Source organism: Engystomops pustulosus, chromosome 1 (assembly GCF_040894005.1).
Source record: "Engystomops pustulosus chromosome 1, aEngPut4.maternal, whole genome shotgun sequence".
NCBI lineage: Eukaryota > Metazoa > Chordata > Amphibia > Anura > Leptodactylidae > Engystomops > Engystomops pustulosus.
The window spans coordinates 125,897,190-125,915,347 of NC_092411.1; the positions used below are offsets into that span (position 1 = coordinate 125,897,190).

The following is an 18,158-nucleotide window of genomic DNA, read 5'->3' on the forward strand; positions in this document are numbered from 1 at the left end:
AAAAGTTCTCATGAAAAAGATACTTAAAACCACAATTGCAAATGAAAGAGACATGTCTAGTAATAGGAATATAAAAGTTCAAAGGCCTGCTAATATGCCATAGACATAATTCCATTTTGTCTATATATTTTATCAACGTACCATTTCTGAGGTGCTCCATTGTAAAGTCATGTACCATTGGAACCATACTATTTTTGTGGCTTTTCAGTAATTGTTTCAGTCGGTCTATTCCAAAACTTTCTTCAATGATGAATCCATGCTGAGGAGGTGCTATAACAATAAATGATAAGTAATTTTGCGGGACATCCATGTCCGACACATCGATTACTGAAGGATTAAGTTGTTTCATGTGTCCTTCCTCCACCTAAATTGTAGAAATAAAACTAACTCAGAATACGCCTTACAAACATAAACCACAAAACAATGGTTATACTTTGTATACTATATGATTATTGGTGAGGTGGTGGTCTCCTTATTACTACATCACCTGTTGCTATGCAGTGGACCCTAGGCATCTTCATTTCTAGATGTTAATTGTATTTACTATTTAGACACATGGATAAGAGGTGTAATACACAACACATATGATAATAATTCCTTTATTTATATAGGGAACACAGAGTATGCAGCGCTACACAGAGACTGAAACATCAATCACATTTAAAAAATAGAGATGTTCTGTGCTGACCATTAAGCACACTAAGCACACATCATCAAATACAGTTATAATAAAACCAGAGGTTGATATTAATTGCAAATGGCCCATGTGCACAAAGTGCTTGAGCCCACCACATCACTTGTGCATGTGCATACGCAGTGCGCATCTCCCCTCCAGCCCTGCACGAATCCAGGGGGAGAAACGCACACTGTGCATGCGCGAGTTTTGAGGCAAGACTGCAAGATGGGGAGGAGACTAAGAAAGAGGAGGCAGGGCTGGTACCAGCTCCATGCTGGTAAGAAGTCAGGAGTTACCTGACAGCTGGGAGGGTGAATAAATGCTTGACTACTGTTCCCCGAACCCCACCCCCTTGACTGGTTACTTTCCACCGATATAACTATATTTTTCAGGATAAAGGTAGCATTGGACATTGATAAACACATGTGCAAAAACCATAAAAAAGAGTCTAGAACCTAAATTTGCTGGTTTATAAGTGGTTTCCCTGGTGACAGGTTCCCTTTAAAATGAACCCAGAAACAGAAATCCTAGACGAAAATGACTATTCAAAAATCAAACAAAAGCTACAAGGTAAAATCTTGAAAACATCAATTTTCCTGAAATGGACACATCAAACAAAATATGTCTTTGGTTTGATAATAACTGCTCCCTTTGGGTCAGCACATGACCTTGTAGCCTGAACAATTTTGCAAATAAGAATGGGGTAATATCTGCTTGTGCAATATTGCTAGAGAACTATCTACAAAAGTAAATTAAACTGCTCACTAATGGAGGTAAGTTGTTTCTATTAGTAAAGGTAGATTGCTTTGTAGTTATTTGTAAAACATTTTCTAGTTTCAAAAATTCATGGAAAATCCACTGTCATTCAGTAGAAAATGGAAAATTTTGTAAAGAATTAATATTTTATAGAAATAACTGACCAATATTATAGACATACTGTAAATCACTGGAATAAAGGGCAGAGTCACCCAGCTGAGCACTGTGGCCCTATGTATCTGATAGGCTTTGTTCATCACTTCTCTAAAATCTGAACAAAGCATTGTAGTGTCTCATTCACTTTAATTGAGGGAGTGAACTGCTCTCTTAACATGAGCTTAACAAAGTCAATCACAGTTCAATGGCAAAATTACAGTGATTGGTGTAAGCCATTGAACATGAACCACTCCAGTCACATAGATAAAGAAATAAATATGCTTCATTTAAACATAATATTAATGTCTATTTTATGCAGGACAAAGATAATGAAACATGTTAAAGGACGTTGTAATCTATAAACAGTCTTTAGACCTTCAATAGCGTTGTGGTTTTGCATGAGCACATTGTTTCATATTAGTCTATGGGCCACATTTATCAGGGCCTGTACAGCTGAAATAAGCCCAAAAAGAAGCGCATTTCTATGAATTGCGCCTATTTCCCCCTTTATGCTTCCTCCACAGCAAGTGGACATGGAGGGGTATGAAGAGGTACATGGCCATTGGCAAAGCGGGCCGGCGCATAAAATTTCTGGACTTTCGGTGGTAGATCTGCACCATCGGTGCAGTGCAGCACTGCCGCCCACCGAGATTTATAATGAGCCTGGAGCCTACTAATAAATCTAGCTTCTAGTGGCCGCGGGCAACATCATATGCTGACAAACTTAGTGCCAGTGCATGATAAATGACCAACAACAAGAGGGTTACTTGATTGGCTCATAAATTGTGAATGTAGCAGTGGCAAGAAAGTTTTGATACCCCTCCATTCAAGCAGGAACCTTGCTTTCATTGTAGGTGGGGGTCCCAGAGTAGATCAAACTCATCACCTTTTCTGTGAATAAGTTATAGTAAGAGTAAAAGCAGTGAAAGGTAAGATATTGGGGTATGTGGATTACATTTTGTTTTTTATATGGAATGAGGATCAATTATTATCTTACATGTCATCACATTGTTCTAGCCAGTGAAATAAGTGCTGTAACAACAGAAACATATCATCATCATGTGGGCTGTGTGCCATGTTCTCCCCAAGCACTGTTCAAAACCGACAACATGGAGGATGAGAACAGACAGCATCCGCCTTCTGTCAGACTAGCCAAAATGAATTATCTTTAACACTCTCCAAAAAATTCTAATTGCTCCAATATGCTGTTAGGAAACATAACTGACACTGCTATCCTGTTAACATTTGACAAATTCTAATAGAATATTTTTATTACTTTAACAACCGCCAACATTCCTTACTGTGATATTTCTGGCCATAAATTCTGGAACTTCATCATTTGTTGGGTTGATTACAATGTAAAATTGCTTCTCCAGGGATTGATGCTTCCCATCAGTGACATATAATGTGAACTGATCTTCAGTTGGTTCCATTCGCTGATGTCTTGACTGGACATAGTTTATATTTTGGGTTATGATGTCCTTAAATGTAAATGTGTCTAAGTGTGAAAAAAAAAAAGTTAATGGAAATGCATTACATGAACCCAAATGATATGATTTTAGTCTGACTCAAGTCAACATTTTACGGAAAATTCATTTTCTGTTGATTAGATATTGTGTTACTGTCAAGTGGATACATTGCTGTAAATGAACAGAAGCCCTTGGGAGGCAAACATTAGGAACGTAATAGAGATAGACCTCGTCCATGCATGACCACAGGCAAGCCAGTTATCTCCTCTGCACCTCAAGTTCTATAAGCTAGTCTCCAGGCTATTTCTGTTCTTGCTTTTTAATACCATCTGCTGTGTATACATACTTTTGCCATCAGAGCTCCAAAAAAAAATTTCAACATTTCAGTTTTGACAGATATTTTGCATAATGTGCCATGTTTAAAGAAGGTGACAGCATTTCTGGAAAGATAACAAAATTCCATTGTAGCGCTCTAAAATAATGCCACATGCTGTGTAAAATCTATTCTGGGAACAATAAGATATGTAAAATCATGGTGATCATTTAAGAAGAAACTATGCATATTAAAGATCAACTTTTATTTGTTTTGTGAATGCTCCTTATCAGCCAAGAGCAGGGATGGCCAGCCTCCTTGTACTCTGGCTGTATTGTGGGTAATAGAAATCAGCACTAGGAATTGGAAGGTGCTCACTCCTGCTAGATGCTTTTTAATTCAATTAACATTTTCTTCAATCACTCACCAATACTTATTCCCATGTTACTTTTTTCAAACCCTGGAGATGGGAGAATATTCTCAATGTAGCCATATCGTGGAGGAGAAACTAGTACAAACTGCAAGGCATTGTTTTCTGTGTCTGGGTCACTGGCTTGCAAGTTATGTATCGTAATTGCACATGATTTGCCTTCATCCACAGTAAATATGTCACCTATACAAGAACATGAATGAATTTTACTAAGCAGTAAGTTAAGAAGTAGCTTTTAAACAAGCCTGGGACAACCAATTTTCTATATTAGCGGAGCCTTTACATGAGTCTCTGAATTTTTCCACAAACACTATGCTCAGCTACAGTATTCAAAATTCAATGTTTTCTATGGACTGTTATTTGAAGAATTGAAATCACATCAAAGTAATATAAAGTTGTAATGTTCATCTTTGTTCAAAAAGTGCTAAAAAGATCACTCACAGCAAGCCCCCATACATTGCTAATGGCAGGATACAAATATCAATAAGTATGGTGACCTTTGCTCTTTGATATTGTAGTAAAATGGGATTAAACTAAGTACACTTGTTTAGCACCATTAGGGTACATTCAAATGGGCATAGCGCCGTGTGCTGGAGAGGAGGAGGGGACCGCTCCATAGAAAACAGAGGTGCACAGGCCTACACTCTGGAAAAGATAGAGCGCAGACGGCGCAGATCTGTGACACACGTGTGGCAACTTACCACCGCTGGGCCGCAATTGCCGTCTATGGGGATGTATACGAGGCTGCAAATTTGTGGCCGCATATACATCCCTACAGACTGGGTGTGTGAATGCACCCTTATACTTGAAAGAGTCATTTTACTTTTTAGTATAAAATTATTATAAAATTTCATTTTTACCATTTTTTTTTTTACCATGCTTGTTTATCTCATTATCAAACTGCTGTATAAGCCATGATAAAATGCCTCTCATGGTATATTATTTGTCTTTTTTGTGTTGGTTATGAAGCTATGTACATTATTGGGCTAATGTATTGTAAAGTTTTACCCCAATAGACCTAATAAGTGAATTACACAAATGCTTGTCCTGGCAATGAACTGCCAAGGGAAAATGGCCAATGGCGTAAAGAAAACAAAATAGACATAGGATGCTACTTTTAGCATGGGCATATGATGGATATACTGTGTGTGGGTGAATATTGAAGTGTACAATATACAGCTGCATAATAAGGTGATAGTGATAGATGTGGTAAGCCCCCCCCCCTAATTGTCAATATCTTTTCTTTTAATTTATAATAGTATTATATTGAGTATTTTTATCTCTTTATTTGTGTCTTCATGTGTATTATAATAAAATTATAACTTCTTGAATGAGCTCTTATTTGGTCCTTCAAGACTTTTTGTTGTTTGACTCAGAGATGGGGGTACTGTATATTTACCTTATATACTCAAGTATGAGCCGACCCGATAATAAGCAGAGGTACCTAATTTTATCACAAAAAAATTGGAAAAACCTATCGACTTGAGTATAGGCCTAGGGTGGGAAATGCATTGGTCACTGGCTCTGTCCGGCATTTGGCTATCCAGCACAGAAAAGTGAGGGTCATTGACGGCTCTGCATATCGGACTCTCACAGCCAGAAAGTGATGGCATTTTCTAATATTTTGCAATCCACTTAACTGAATAAATATTTAAAGTTCACTTACCTATTGTGATAGTTGGTGATTGGTTATCTACAGGAAAAACTGTGACGTTAAGGTCATACACAGGAAAAGAATCATGGCTTGGCACTTGTGAGTTATGAAGTCCATTAAAACAACATTTGTTTACATCATCATCCAATTCAGCATCCGAAATAACAAGGGTTATAATATCATAGCATGGCTGCAATCCAATTTCTCCACCTGAAGGATAAAATATTAGCCATGTTAAAAGGACTTTGAAATGTCATTATTTTATGATCACTGGTCTTCCAACCTCTGGGAACCCAGCTGAAAAAAGAAAGGGAAACTGCACTGATATGAGGTATCTAGATTATAAATGCTATTCATTTGATCTTTTTTTCTCTTCACACTTAAAAGAAAGTTTGGATATATAGAAAAAACAATAATAGGGGAAGGAAGGGAGCAGTGATTGTTTTTAGATATATATTTTAAGAGAGAGATGCTTTAAGAGAAAGAGGGTCGGGCGTGGATGACCAGCCAGCACATCAAAGTGATTTTATATTCGTTTTTTCTTAAGCGAAATGTGTATAAATTACCATTAAAGAGGAATCTAAAACTGTCTGTACAGGCTACGCTATGTGTGTTTATCATCTTCTATAGTGGAAACACAGTCAGAAGATATATGTGTGCATGGAAGGGAGAAAAACCGCATGGAACTTATTCCGGTTTGGAGCCTTGATGTCTCCGGAATTGATGAAAGTGGTCTACAAACAGCTGAAACCAAGCGCAGAGCTCAGTCAGATGCTTATAGATAAATGAACTGAAGGACCATTTTGTAACTGAATAGTTCTGTTACTGAAGTTTTTGTTTATGCATGTGCGGACAAAACTTCTTTGATATTTGTCTGTCTATTGACGGAAATAGAGCTAGTTGTATTTCCTTATAAATTCAGATGGCCATGAGCACTGACGTGAATAAAAAAGTAGAAACGTAACCCTTACAGGACCCTTTTTCGTTTTTTGCATTTTTGTTTTTTGCTCCCCTCATTCCTAAAGCAATAACTTTTTTATTTGTATATTAACAGAGATATTTTAGGACTTGTTATCTGCAGGACAAATTGTACTTTTTAGTGGCGCCATTTAATATTCCATGCAATGTATTGGAAAGCTGGAAAAAAAATTCAAAGTGCAGTGAAATTGACAAAAAAACACATTTGTGGCGTTTTCTTGTAGGCTCTGTTTTTACAGCTTTTATTCTGCACTCCAAATGACACTTTCTCTTTATTCTTTGGGTCAGTATGATCACAGGGATAGCAAATTGATATAGGGTTTATTAGATTTTAACCTATTTTTTGAATCTTTTGTACATATTTTCCATTTTGTCAAATTCTGACGCCAATAACTTTTTCTCACTTTAATGTATGGACCTATGCAAGGTGTTATTTTTTTTGCAGCATCTGCTGGCGTATTAATTTATATCAAATTGGAACCTATATGACTGTTTGATTATTTTTTATTCAATATTCATGGATGGAAAAATAGGGAAAATATTTTGATAGAACGGGCATTTTGGGACGAGGTGATACCTATCATGTTTATGATTTTTACATATAGCAATATTCCTGTTGATCTCTAATAGCCTCCCATCTGCTGGCTATTAGAGATCATTACACATGGCAAGCCTACAAGTCTCAATGAGACTGTAGGCAGCCATGGCAACCGATCACCACCCTTAGATGACTTCACGGGAGGCAGGGATCGGTCATACAAGATGGCAGCGCCCATGGAATGGTAAGTAACCACGGCACCAGGATGTTATAGTAAGTCCTGTGCGTAAAGGGGTTAAGCAGCACAGGAGAAGCACTGCATCTTCTTTATTATCAAGATTCTCAAGAGTTTGACCCCAATCAATAGAGTAATGACATAGACCAAAATATTTCAGGAATCTATAAAATGCGGAGATTTGTATAGCCAGAATTATAGCAAACTTATTTCAGGTCAATAAGGGAAGTCAATTCATATTAATCTTAAATCATATAAACTTTGAGACTAGTTTCACGAAAGGGGTGTGGGTTTGCTAGAAAAGGGGAGGATACCAAAGATTAAGCAAATAGGCCATACCGGTGAATACTGGTGTAAACTAAGCCAACTAGGATGAAAGTTAGACTATACCGTCTTAACTTTACAGATTTATCATAAAATTATAATTTATGACAGATATATCATTCAGCATCAGGCAGTTTGATCAATCTGATGCAATTTAGGACTATAGAAATATGGAATGAGCTTTATTTTTATGTCTATTTTATATAATATATTACATTGCAAACTTTGTTTTCTTTCTGACTAGGGTAAAAAATAAATTAGCTAGACAATATAGTAAATTATTCTCAGTTTAAGTGCATACTTGTATGTCTGTAGATCACTGCCCCATCAATAACATCTCTTTGAAAGAAACGATCAATGGTGACTCCATTCTTCTGGACAGTACCACAGCGAGGCTGTCGTGCAATCATAAACATGAGTTTCATATCATCGCTATCTGCATCAACTGCATAAATATAGTCAGATGTAAGGACCACTATATCTCCTTCTGGACAGAATACCGTTGGTTGAAGGTTATCCTTCATGACTGGTGGCTCATCATTAATTGGTAAAACCTGAAAAATAACAATGATCTAATAAGGAAAGACAGAATATCTGGACTTGGTTAATGAATGCATCAGGTCATGACTGAAGACATATTTAGTCCTATTCAGTCTTGCTGTAAATGTATGTCACAGGCTAATGGATAATTATCTTATGTGTTTGGGGACCTCCATAATCTTTTCTGATGGATGGTGTTGAGGAAATGAGAATCAAGCTTGCTCATCTGAACAACGCGTACATGTAAGTTATTGGGAGGAATATTAAATCATGTGCCTGCCCCTCTAGGCTGCTAGTTGACAGAATCTATACCGTGAATAGAGACAGAAATCATCATGAATCGGAACACATGAATTGGAGCTGATTTGGAGCTCTCCTGCATTTGCCATTATAGAGTGAACAGAACATTTTACTTCTGCCTCTGTCCACTGTATAGATTCCAGTGTTAGGAATTTGAGGATAGATTACAATGGAAAGTGCTTCGGGGCCATCCGTGTCAGACTGAGGTGCAGATGGTGCACCTTCCACAATAATGGGGCAGATTTACTTACCCGGCCCATTCACGATCCAGCGGCGCGTTCTCTGCACAGGATTCGGGTCCGGACGGGATTTATGAAGGTAGTTCCTCCGCCGTCCACCAGGTGGCGCTGCTGCACTGAACGCGCCGGAATACACCAGCTTGGACCAGGTGAAGGTAAGCGCTTCCCAAGCAACACTTTTTCCTTTTTTAAAATGCAGCGGTTTTTACGAATATGTCGGGTTTTCGTTCGGCCACGCCCCCCGATTTCCGCCGCGCGCATGCCGGCGCCGATGTGCCACAATCCGATCGCGTGCGCCACAATCCCGGGGCAATTCAGGTACAATCGGCGCAAATCGGAAATATTCGGGAAGACGCAAATCGGGCCCTTAGTAAATGACCCCCAATGTATCTTCACTCTTTTTGACCCTGAAGTGTATTTTCTTCTCTACTACTCAGATATAGGACAGACTATAAAAGTTTTGAAATATATATATATATATATATATATATATATATATATATATAATGACAGAAAAAGAATCTAGAAGTAAAAAATGTAAGTCCACACAGTAATTGCTGCTGGTCTTTATTCCCCTAACAGTAATCGGTCCCGACTCCCTCATACACATGCATGATCAGACTGTTCAAGCATGCATGTATAGTAAATGAAGTAAAATGTGTCCGAACCTAAGGATTGTGCAGTTAAAATCCAACTTGTCTAATACTTATCCACCCTATCTGCTATTGGAGAAGGGAGGGTTTGTAGGCCCTATACACATTAGATGCTCATCCATACCTCCTGTCCTCCTGTCCTCCACCCTCCTCTTACTGTAGCCTTCTGTCCTCCATCCTCTTATTGTGCCTTCTGTCCTCCATCCTCATCTTATGGTGGCCTCCTGTCCTTCATCCTCATCTTACTGTGGACTCCTGTCCTTCATCCTCCTCCTACTGTGGACTAATTTTCCCCACCATTCTCTTACTGTGGCCACGTGTCCTCCATCCTCATCTTACTGTGGCCCCCGTCCTCCATCCTCCTCTTACTGTGGCCTCCTGTTCTCCATCCTCATCTCCTCATCTTACTATGGCCTCCTGTTTTCTATCCTCCTCTTACTGTGGCCCCCTACTGTGGCCTTCAGTCCCCCATCCTACTGTTACTGTGGTCTCATTTCCTCCATCCTCCACTTACTATGGCCTTCTGTCCTCCATCCTCCTCTTACTTAGACCCCTATCCTCCATCATCCACTTAGTGTGGCCTCCTATCCTCCATCTTCCTCTTACTGTGGCCTCCTGTACTCTATCCTCATCTTACTGTGAGCTCCTGTTCTCCATCCTCCACTTAATGTAGCCTCCTGTCCTTTATCGTCATCTTACTGTGACCTCCTGTCCCCCACTCTTTTCTTACTGTGGCCTCCTGTCCTCCATCCTCATGTTACTGTGGCCTCCTGTTCTCCATACTCCTCGAAATGTGGCCCCCTTATGTGGCCTCCCTGTCCTCCACTCTCATCTAACTGTGGTCTCCTGTCCTCCATTCTCCTCTTACTGTAGCGCCCTTACTGTGGCCCCTCCTTGGCTGTTTTTCCTCTTCTTACTGTGGCTTCCTATCATCCATCCTTCTCTTACTGTGGCTTCCTATCATCCATCCTCCTCTTACTGTGGCTTCCTGTCCTCCATCCTCCTCTTACTGTGGCCTCATGTCCTCCATCCTCTTTTTACTGTGGCTCCTTGTCCTCCATCTTCCTCTTACTGTGGCCTCCTGTCCTCCATCCTCCACTTATTGTGGCCCCCTGTCCTCCATCCTCCTCTTACTTTAGCCCCCTGTCCTCCATCTTCCTCTTACTGTGGCCCTCTGTTCTCCATACTCCTCTTACTATGACCCTCTGTCCTCTATCCTCCTCTTACTGTGGCCTCCTGTCCTCCATCCTCCACTTGTTGCGGCCCCCTGTCCTCCATTCTCATCTTACTCTGGCCCCCTGTCCTCCATCCTCCTCTTACTGTGGCCCCTGTCCTCCATCCTCCTCTTACTGTGACCTCCTGTCCCCCATTCTCCTCTTACTGTGACCGCCTGTGCTCCATCCTCCTCTTTCTGTGGCTTCCTCTCCTCCATCTTTCTTTTACTGTAACCCCCTATTCTCTATTCTCATCTTACTCTGACCTCCTGTCCTCCATCCTCCTCTTACTGTAGCCCCATGTCCTCCATCCTCCACTTATTGTGGCCCCCTGTCCTCCCTCCTTCTCTTACTGTGACCTCCTGTCCCACATTCTCCTCTTACTGTGGCCGCCTGTGCTCCATCCTCCTCTTTCTGTGGCCTCCTCTCCTCCATCTTTCTTTTACTGTAACCCCCTATCCTCTATTCTCATCTTACTCTGGCCTCCTGTCCTCCATCCTCCACTTACTGTGGCCCCATGTCCTCCATCCTCCTCTTTCTGTGGCCTCCTCTCCTCCATCTTTCTTTTACTGTAACCCCCTATCCTCCATTCTCATCTTACACTGGCCCCCTGTTCCTTATTCTCATCTTACTCTGGTCTCATGTCCTCCATCTTCCTCTTACTGTGGCCCCCTGTCCTCCATTCTCCTCTTACTGTGGCCCCCTGTCCTCCATCCTCCTCTAACTCTGACCTCCTGTCCTCCATTCTCCTCCTACTGTGGCCTCTTGTCCTTCATCCAACTTTTACTGTGGCTCCCTGTCCTCCATCCTCCTCTTATTGTGGACTCATGTCCTCCATACTCCTCTTACTGTGGCCTCCTGTCCACCAACATCCACTTATTGTGGCCCCCTGTCCTCCATCCTCCTCTTACTGTAGCTCCCTGTCCTCCATCCTCCTCTTACTCTAGCCCCCTGTCCTCCATCCTCCTCTTACTCTGACCCCCTGTCCTCCATCCTCCTCTTTCTGTGGTGTCCTGTCCTCCATCTTCCTTTTACTGTGACCCCCTGTCCTCCATTCTCATCTAACTCTGGCCTCCTGTCCTCCATTCCCCTCTTACTGTGTCCCGCTGTCCTCCATTCTCATCTTACTCTGGCCTCCTGTCCCCCATTCTCCTCTTACTGTGGTCCCATGTCCTCCATCCACCTCTTACTGTGACCTCCTGTCCTCCATTCTCCTCCTACTGTGGCCTTCTGTGCTCCATTCTCCTCTTACTGTGGCCTCTTGTCCATCATCCTCCTTTTACTGTGGCTCCCTGTCCTCCATCCTCCTCTTCCTCTGGCCTCATGTCTTTCATCTTCCTTTTACTGTGGCCCCCTGTTCTCCATTCTCATCTTACTCTGGCCTCCTGGCCTCCATCCTCATCTTACTTTGGCCCCCTGTCCTCCATCCTCCTCTAACTGGGACCTCCTGTCGTCCATTGTTCTCTTCCTATGGCCTCTTGTCCTTCATCCTACTTTTCCTGTGACTCCCTGCCCTCCATCCTCCTCTTACTGTGGCCTCCTGTCCTCCATCCTCCTTTTACTGTAGCCTCCTGTCCTCCATCCTCTTCTTATTGTGTTGCTTGTTAGAAACCAAAAAGAAACTCCTATTTCCTTACTCATTCCCCTACAGCAGTCCCACTTCGTCTTTTGCTGGGCTTTTAATGTGACTTGAAGATGGGGCGGGGACGGCCGAGGGGAGGAGCTACCTCCTCACAAAGAGAGAAGAAGATATGTGAGGAGCTAGCAGGGGGCTATTCTCACCTCCGCTTGGCCCTGATGCCTTCACTGCTCTGCAGCTGTAATGTATGGGACCAGGAGGAGGCAGGATGAAGCGGGGCAGCACATATAGAGGTAGTTTAAATTCAACATCCAGTCCTATAATAATAATTTACTTGTAATGGTACATACCTGTATTTTTAGAAGAAATTCAGAAAAATTGATACCATCTGAAGCAATACACTTAATTTCATCTTGAATGGTCTCTGAACCATCATGCTGGTACCTTGAATAAAGAAAGTAAGTACTGATGAGTAGTAATGTCATCTTATTCATGTTATTCTCAGACAGGCAGAAATAAACTAAAAATCTGTATTATGTGCGATACTAGGAAATACATATAAGCTCAGTTAGGTTAGGTATATAATTCTCTTTTCATCTTTCTATTTCTACTTTCTAGAAGGGATGTGAATTATTGTCTAAAAAGGTGTTGATGGTTGGGAGTGGGCAATGTCGATAGAAGAAAATGACTGCACCAGAGGAGTAGCCTTGTCCTCGTGCACCAGGAAGCTAATTTGCATGAATATGATTAAAAAAAATTCTGTAAAATTACAGATTACTGGTATCAGGAAACAAATTTATGAAAATCTTATATAGTGCCCAACATAATGGTGTTTTCACTTGAGGGTGATTTGGGGGGCCATGGATAATACATAATGTCTAATCCATTGCAGAAATGTGAGTGAGAGTGATTGAATAAACTAATACCCTGAATTATCAGGTCATCTGCATTATTGCATGAAGTTGCATTAAAATAGTTATAGAAGCCAGGTTTATTGTAATACCGTATTATTCCACAATAGTAGGGATATTGTATTATATAATTTAGTAGTATACACAATGCATGCATATTAAAGCAACTATTGCAACAATCCTAACCTAACTTTTAACATGCTGAAGTCCAGGTAGCTGAATTGTTCTCCTTCTTTAATGGGTCTCCCGTCTAGTTGAATTACACCATGTAATGGTAGTGCTTGCAGAGCAATATGAAGCTTATCTTGATTTGTGTCCGTGTCACTGATATGAATATGATCTAAAGTCACAAGTTGAGAACTGCCCTCCTCCACTCTCAAATCGTATGTGAATACCTAGACATGAGGAGAACAAGGCAACAATACACAGAGTAAAATGGTATATAAAATATAAAAGGTGACAAGAAAATATGATAAATAATATGTTGAATATTTTCCACGCTTTAATTACGTTTCAGTATTTTTTCATTACTAAAGAACTTACCTGTGGAGCCTGATTGTCTACTGGAAGTATAGTGATATTGAAGCAGATACCATACAAGGTTCCTCCATACCCATTACTGACTGATAATACAAAGGCTACATGTAGAATATTAGGACCTATATCTTCCATGGGAGGCATATATGCAACCTTCATGTGGCTTACTGCATGCTGTAAAAACAAGAGGTACTTCAAATTCATGTCATTGTCTTAATAACTAATTTATTATTCAGTCATTCAAGAGCTAGGAATTGTACAACATATTTTGATCTTAAGGCTTCATAATGGTAAATACACCATATTCACCAATTTACCATTAGTATAAACAGAAGTTGTACATACCTGAGTGAAAGTTGATGTCATGTTAGCACCATCATCCTTTACCATTTTCAGAACACTGTCTACAAGGAAAATCTTTCCGGCATCTAGATCACTGCACAACAATGGTCATAGAAATATTATTTCCAGCATTGTTTCCCCCTTCATGTTAATCATTTCATTTCACAATGCTGCTTCCATAAACAATGCATCTTTGTAGGTCTACTACAAGGCTTTCTCACACTGGCAATATATGAGATTTCTATATTTACCTTTTATTGACACTATAGATAATTAGGAAATTAATGACAGATCTGTTTTGCAATACATCAAAATGATCATGCTAAGGTTAGATGCACTTGTAGACAATGGGGTAAATTTACTTACCCGTCCCGTCGCAATCCCCGCTGTGCATTGTCTGACGAGGAATCGGGTCTGCCGTGATTCATTAAGATCGTGCATCCAATTTCCTGCATCTGTCGCTTTCCCCGCTGAGGTCCGCCGGAGTTCACCTTCTTCTTCCTGGTGCATGTGAGTGCTGATCTTGCGACACAATTTGCTTTTTAAATTCTGCGGTTTGTCCGAATCAGTCAGGTTGTTCAACATCTACGGCCCCCGATTTGTGTCGCATGCTAGCCGATCGCGTGCGGACAGAAATCACGAAACCTGGCGAAAATGTGGCGTTCGGGCCCTTAGTAAAGGTGCCCCAATATGTCGCTAAAAATCTGTTCCATTTATTTAATTAGGGTTGAACTGGTATAAAAATTATTCTGGAATATTGACTACTATTCTGAAAGTATTTTCAGGGGCTTTCTGGTCAAAACTTCCAGACACTACACTCTGGCTGTTTAATAACACCAGTTCACACAACTCACATGGTAGGACTTGATATTGAGAATATGAGCATTTCTAAGCATTCTTTTGTCATCCGGGCATTGCCAATGCATGAACAATTAAAAAAAGGGAACTATTAATTAAACAGAAATGCTGGTCCTCAGTAAGCCACTTCTTGTTCCTCCACAGGCCACAATATGTACCAGACATAACTGTACAGATCTTACTGAGCTGAGAAATAAGGTCTCATAAGCACCAGAACTACCTGCAAGAGGATGACCGTCGGCATGGTGGCTTCGTTACAGTGTAAATGAGTTCTCTTTCTGGAGATTCGGTGTCTATGAAATGTAGCTGTTTCTTTGTTATATAGATAACATCAGTCTCTTTAACTATCAGATGGCGAATTGTTCCAGGGACCTCTTTTGGTAGTTGGTCATCTACTGGTGTTATATGTATAATCACAACCTAGAAATGGAAATGACAAATATTGAGGAATGTTTGATTATGATACCTGATACAGCTATTCAATAACGATTTTCCAAGATAATATTCTGTTTCAGTGACTGATATACCATAACTTTAGTCTGATGACATACAGAGGTATAATAAAGATAAGCAGTAGCTATGGCATACTGTGGGTACTTATCCTATGATAAAGGGCAGATGCACGTAACAGCAAAAAATGCACAGCACACATTTTTAGAATGGGAGGCAAACTTGTGCACTAAATGCTATACTTTTTAACTGATCAGTGCCGAGGGCATGTACTAGTCAGATCTGTTTTTCATGGATCACACATAGGCTCTAGGACAGTATATAAAGACCTGTGGAGTAGTAGTAATATAGTAGTAATAACCAAACCAATTTGGAGCACAGATCAATACATTCAGAGTGGCACACAGGTTTAAGTGTGAAATCCAAAACAGTAAAAGCTCCACTTTAAAGGGTAATCTACCTTTAAAATCCAGCATGATAAACCAGAGGCACTTCCTCATAGATACAGACACAGTGACTGTGGTAATCTTCTTATATTTGATACCCTTCCTTCTAAAATAAACTTTTAAATTATGCTAATGAGCCTCAGGGCTCTGGAGGTGTTTCCAGAACCCCTTAGTGATGTCTTTCCACTGGTTGTTTTAATGAGCACAGCGGGTCTCCCCTCCCCCTGCACTTCCTGCTGCTGCTAGATTACACAGAGCAGGGAGAGAGCAGGTGGATGGGGAGACATGTTCTGCCCATTGTAACAACGAGAAATAAGACATCACTGAGAGCCTCTGGAAACACCCACCAGAGCCTGTCAGGCTCATTAGCATAATTTTAAAAATTATTTTACATTGATAACAAATATAAGAATTGATAACATGGTGTCTGGATCTATGAGTAAGATTCCTGATTTATCCATGTTTGATTTTGGTAGATTTCCTGGGGATGTATTAAAACAATAGTTTTCATACTTTTCTCTCTCTGCATTCCTGTTTTCCTGCGATGCCCATTACTGCCACCTTATGTTTGTATACAGTGGACCACAGTGATGTAGCGTCGTCAGTGACCACGCAGCTGCAGCCTGAATCTTCTCTCTCTCCAGAGAGAGGTAAGCATTAGATGTTTGTTGTTTTAATAAACCCCCAGACTTATATACAAGGTTTTTTCTGATCACTGATAACCCCTTTAAGCAGATATATTTTTTATGGTTACAGGCTACAAATAAGTTCTGTATAGTCTGTTTATGCATTATAGCTGGATGACATCAAATTTCAGGTATCCTATATTTATTATCTTTTACTATAAGTCGAATAATTTTTATAGTGAGGAAAGTTTTCGATATATAAGGCCATGTATGGAAATTATATTTTAAACAGGTAACACAAAATCCTTTGTGTAGTCCCAGGGGTTGGGCTTTGGTTTGGATGCATTTCAAAAACAACATGTGACTTCTCTCTGCTGCAGACTGGTCAGCTCTCAGCCCCAACTTTTGTGCTCCTGTACAGCTCCTGTACAGGCGTGAATTCACGCCCCTCGTATGATGTTACCTTCTTCTCCCAGCATAGAAGAGGCTGCATACATAAGTGGCAGCCTGGAGTGCAGGACATTTAGTCCCAGCGCTCCAGCCTTCTAATTATAATTCTTTTTTCTAGGCGATTCCGGCATGGCAGTGTAAAAAAAGACCACTTAATCCAAATAATATTTGAACAGCTCAGTGTATACATTGTGGGCAAAGGATAAAACCCATATTGGTGTCAATGGTTCATTCTCAAGAAAGACTTGATAGATCACAAGAGTCAGTTTTGGGTCCTATGTTTGTAATATATTTGTAGGTCTAGTATACTTTGATAGTTGGTTATATGGACACAGATTTAGATGTGTTATAACTATAATGCAGAAGAGTAGATTGTGGGGACCTACCTGGGGACCGGACAGGTTTGGAGGAATATGACTATCAGATAGGATAAATTCAAATGAATCTTCAAAAATTTCTCCTCCAAGATGCTTATAGTAAATGATGCCGCTGAATAAGTCTCTTTGCAGAAAAGTGGTAACGGGATAAGCTTGTTGTAGGCATAAAAAGCACAGCAATAAGTTAAAATCTGTATCTCCAACATTCATAAGCAATAAGTTAGCATTTACAATTATTTCAGGGCTTCTACATCAGTACACGCAGTAGGCGCAGAAGCCCTGATAAATATCCTTACTAAACTTCATTCACATGGCAGAGTTGCCGGTATGATAGCTGCACATAGTCACCAGAAAAACATAGTAACATCATTTGTCAGGCTTCAAATTTTTCACAAAAACGGTTAACATGAATTCTCTCAGCTGACGGCTGAGCAATGGATTTTACATTGATGAAAAATGGACCGCAAAAACTAACCACGGATCCGTTGAATGCAGCTGTAGCACAGCACACATTCGTGTGCAGTTTGTGTAAATTGTCAGGCATTGAGACCAATAGGTGACACTGGGAGCTCTGCATTCAAGGTTTTTGGAAGAGACCAATAGGTGACACTGGGAGCTCTGCATTCAAGGTTTTCCGGAAGAGGTGATAATTTTCACACCTTTTTCCTAGAAAAGCAGTCAATTCTCCAACACAAAAGCCTTTTTACTGAAGCTACAGTATTCTACTGTGTTAAGCTGTGATAAGATGGTGAGCACCCTAAAACAGCAGTTCACTGAATGACAAGGTTGACCACATCGTTAGTGATATAACAAGAACTGTTATATTGACTACTGATAGATTCTGACAAAGCAATTTTTTCCATTTTCTTAAAAAAAAAGTTATTTTCACATGTTTGATAAACTTTGATAAACAATGTGGATCATTTTCAAAGAGTTTTCCCAATTCCTTATGAAACTTTTCTGCCCAAATCAAAACAAAGGATAGGTTTCCATAGTGGGTACAAATATATCATAGCTTATATAAGCTCAGTTTTCGTAGGAACTCTCTACCCCTTATACCATATATGTTTCTCTGTATATGTATTGTAAAATAAATAAATTGTATAT

At 40.2% G+C, this 18,158-nt stretch overlaps 1 protein-coding gene across 3 annotated transcripts in view; it reads right to left on the reverse strand.

The window, feature by feature from the left end:
- The window catches only part of FREM1 (FRAS1 related extracellular matrix 1), a 110,682-nt gene that overhangs the window by 44,206 nt on the left and 48,318 nt on the right, over window positions 1-18,158 (reverse strand). For 2 of the 3 annotated variants that reach the window (XM_072152931.1, XM_072152939.1), the window contains exons 10-20: window positions 17,061-17,203; window positions 14,923-15,122; window positions 13,848-13,938; window positions 13,509-13,676; window positions 13,152-13,360; window positions 12,405-12,498; window positions 7,831-8,083; window positions 5,467-5,664; window positions 3,798-3,983; window positions 2,890-3,086; window positions 142-364 (exon numbers count right to left, since the gene is read on the reverse strand). In XM_072152931.1, the coding sequence (XP_072009032.1) occupies window positions 142-364; window positions 2,890-3,086; window positions 3,798-3,983; window positions 5,467-5,664; window positions 7,831-8,083; window positions 12,405-12,498; window positions 13,152-13,360; window positions 13,509-13,676; window positions 13,848-13,938; window positions 14,923-15,122; window positions 17,061-17,203 (1,962 nt within the window). Of the gene's footprint in view, window positions 1-141; window positions 365-2,889; window positions 3,087-3,797; window positions 3,984-5,466; window positions 5,665-7,830; window positions 8,084-12,404; window positions 12,499-13,151; window positions 13,361-13,508; window positions 13,677-13,847; window positions 13,939-14,922; window positions 15,123-17,060; window positions 17,204-18,158 lie in introns of those variants that run through there. The other variant, XR_011855825.1, reaches the window with a different exon arrangement.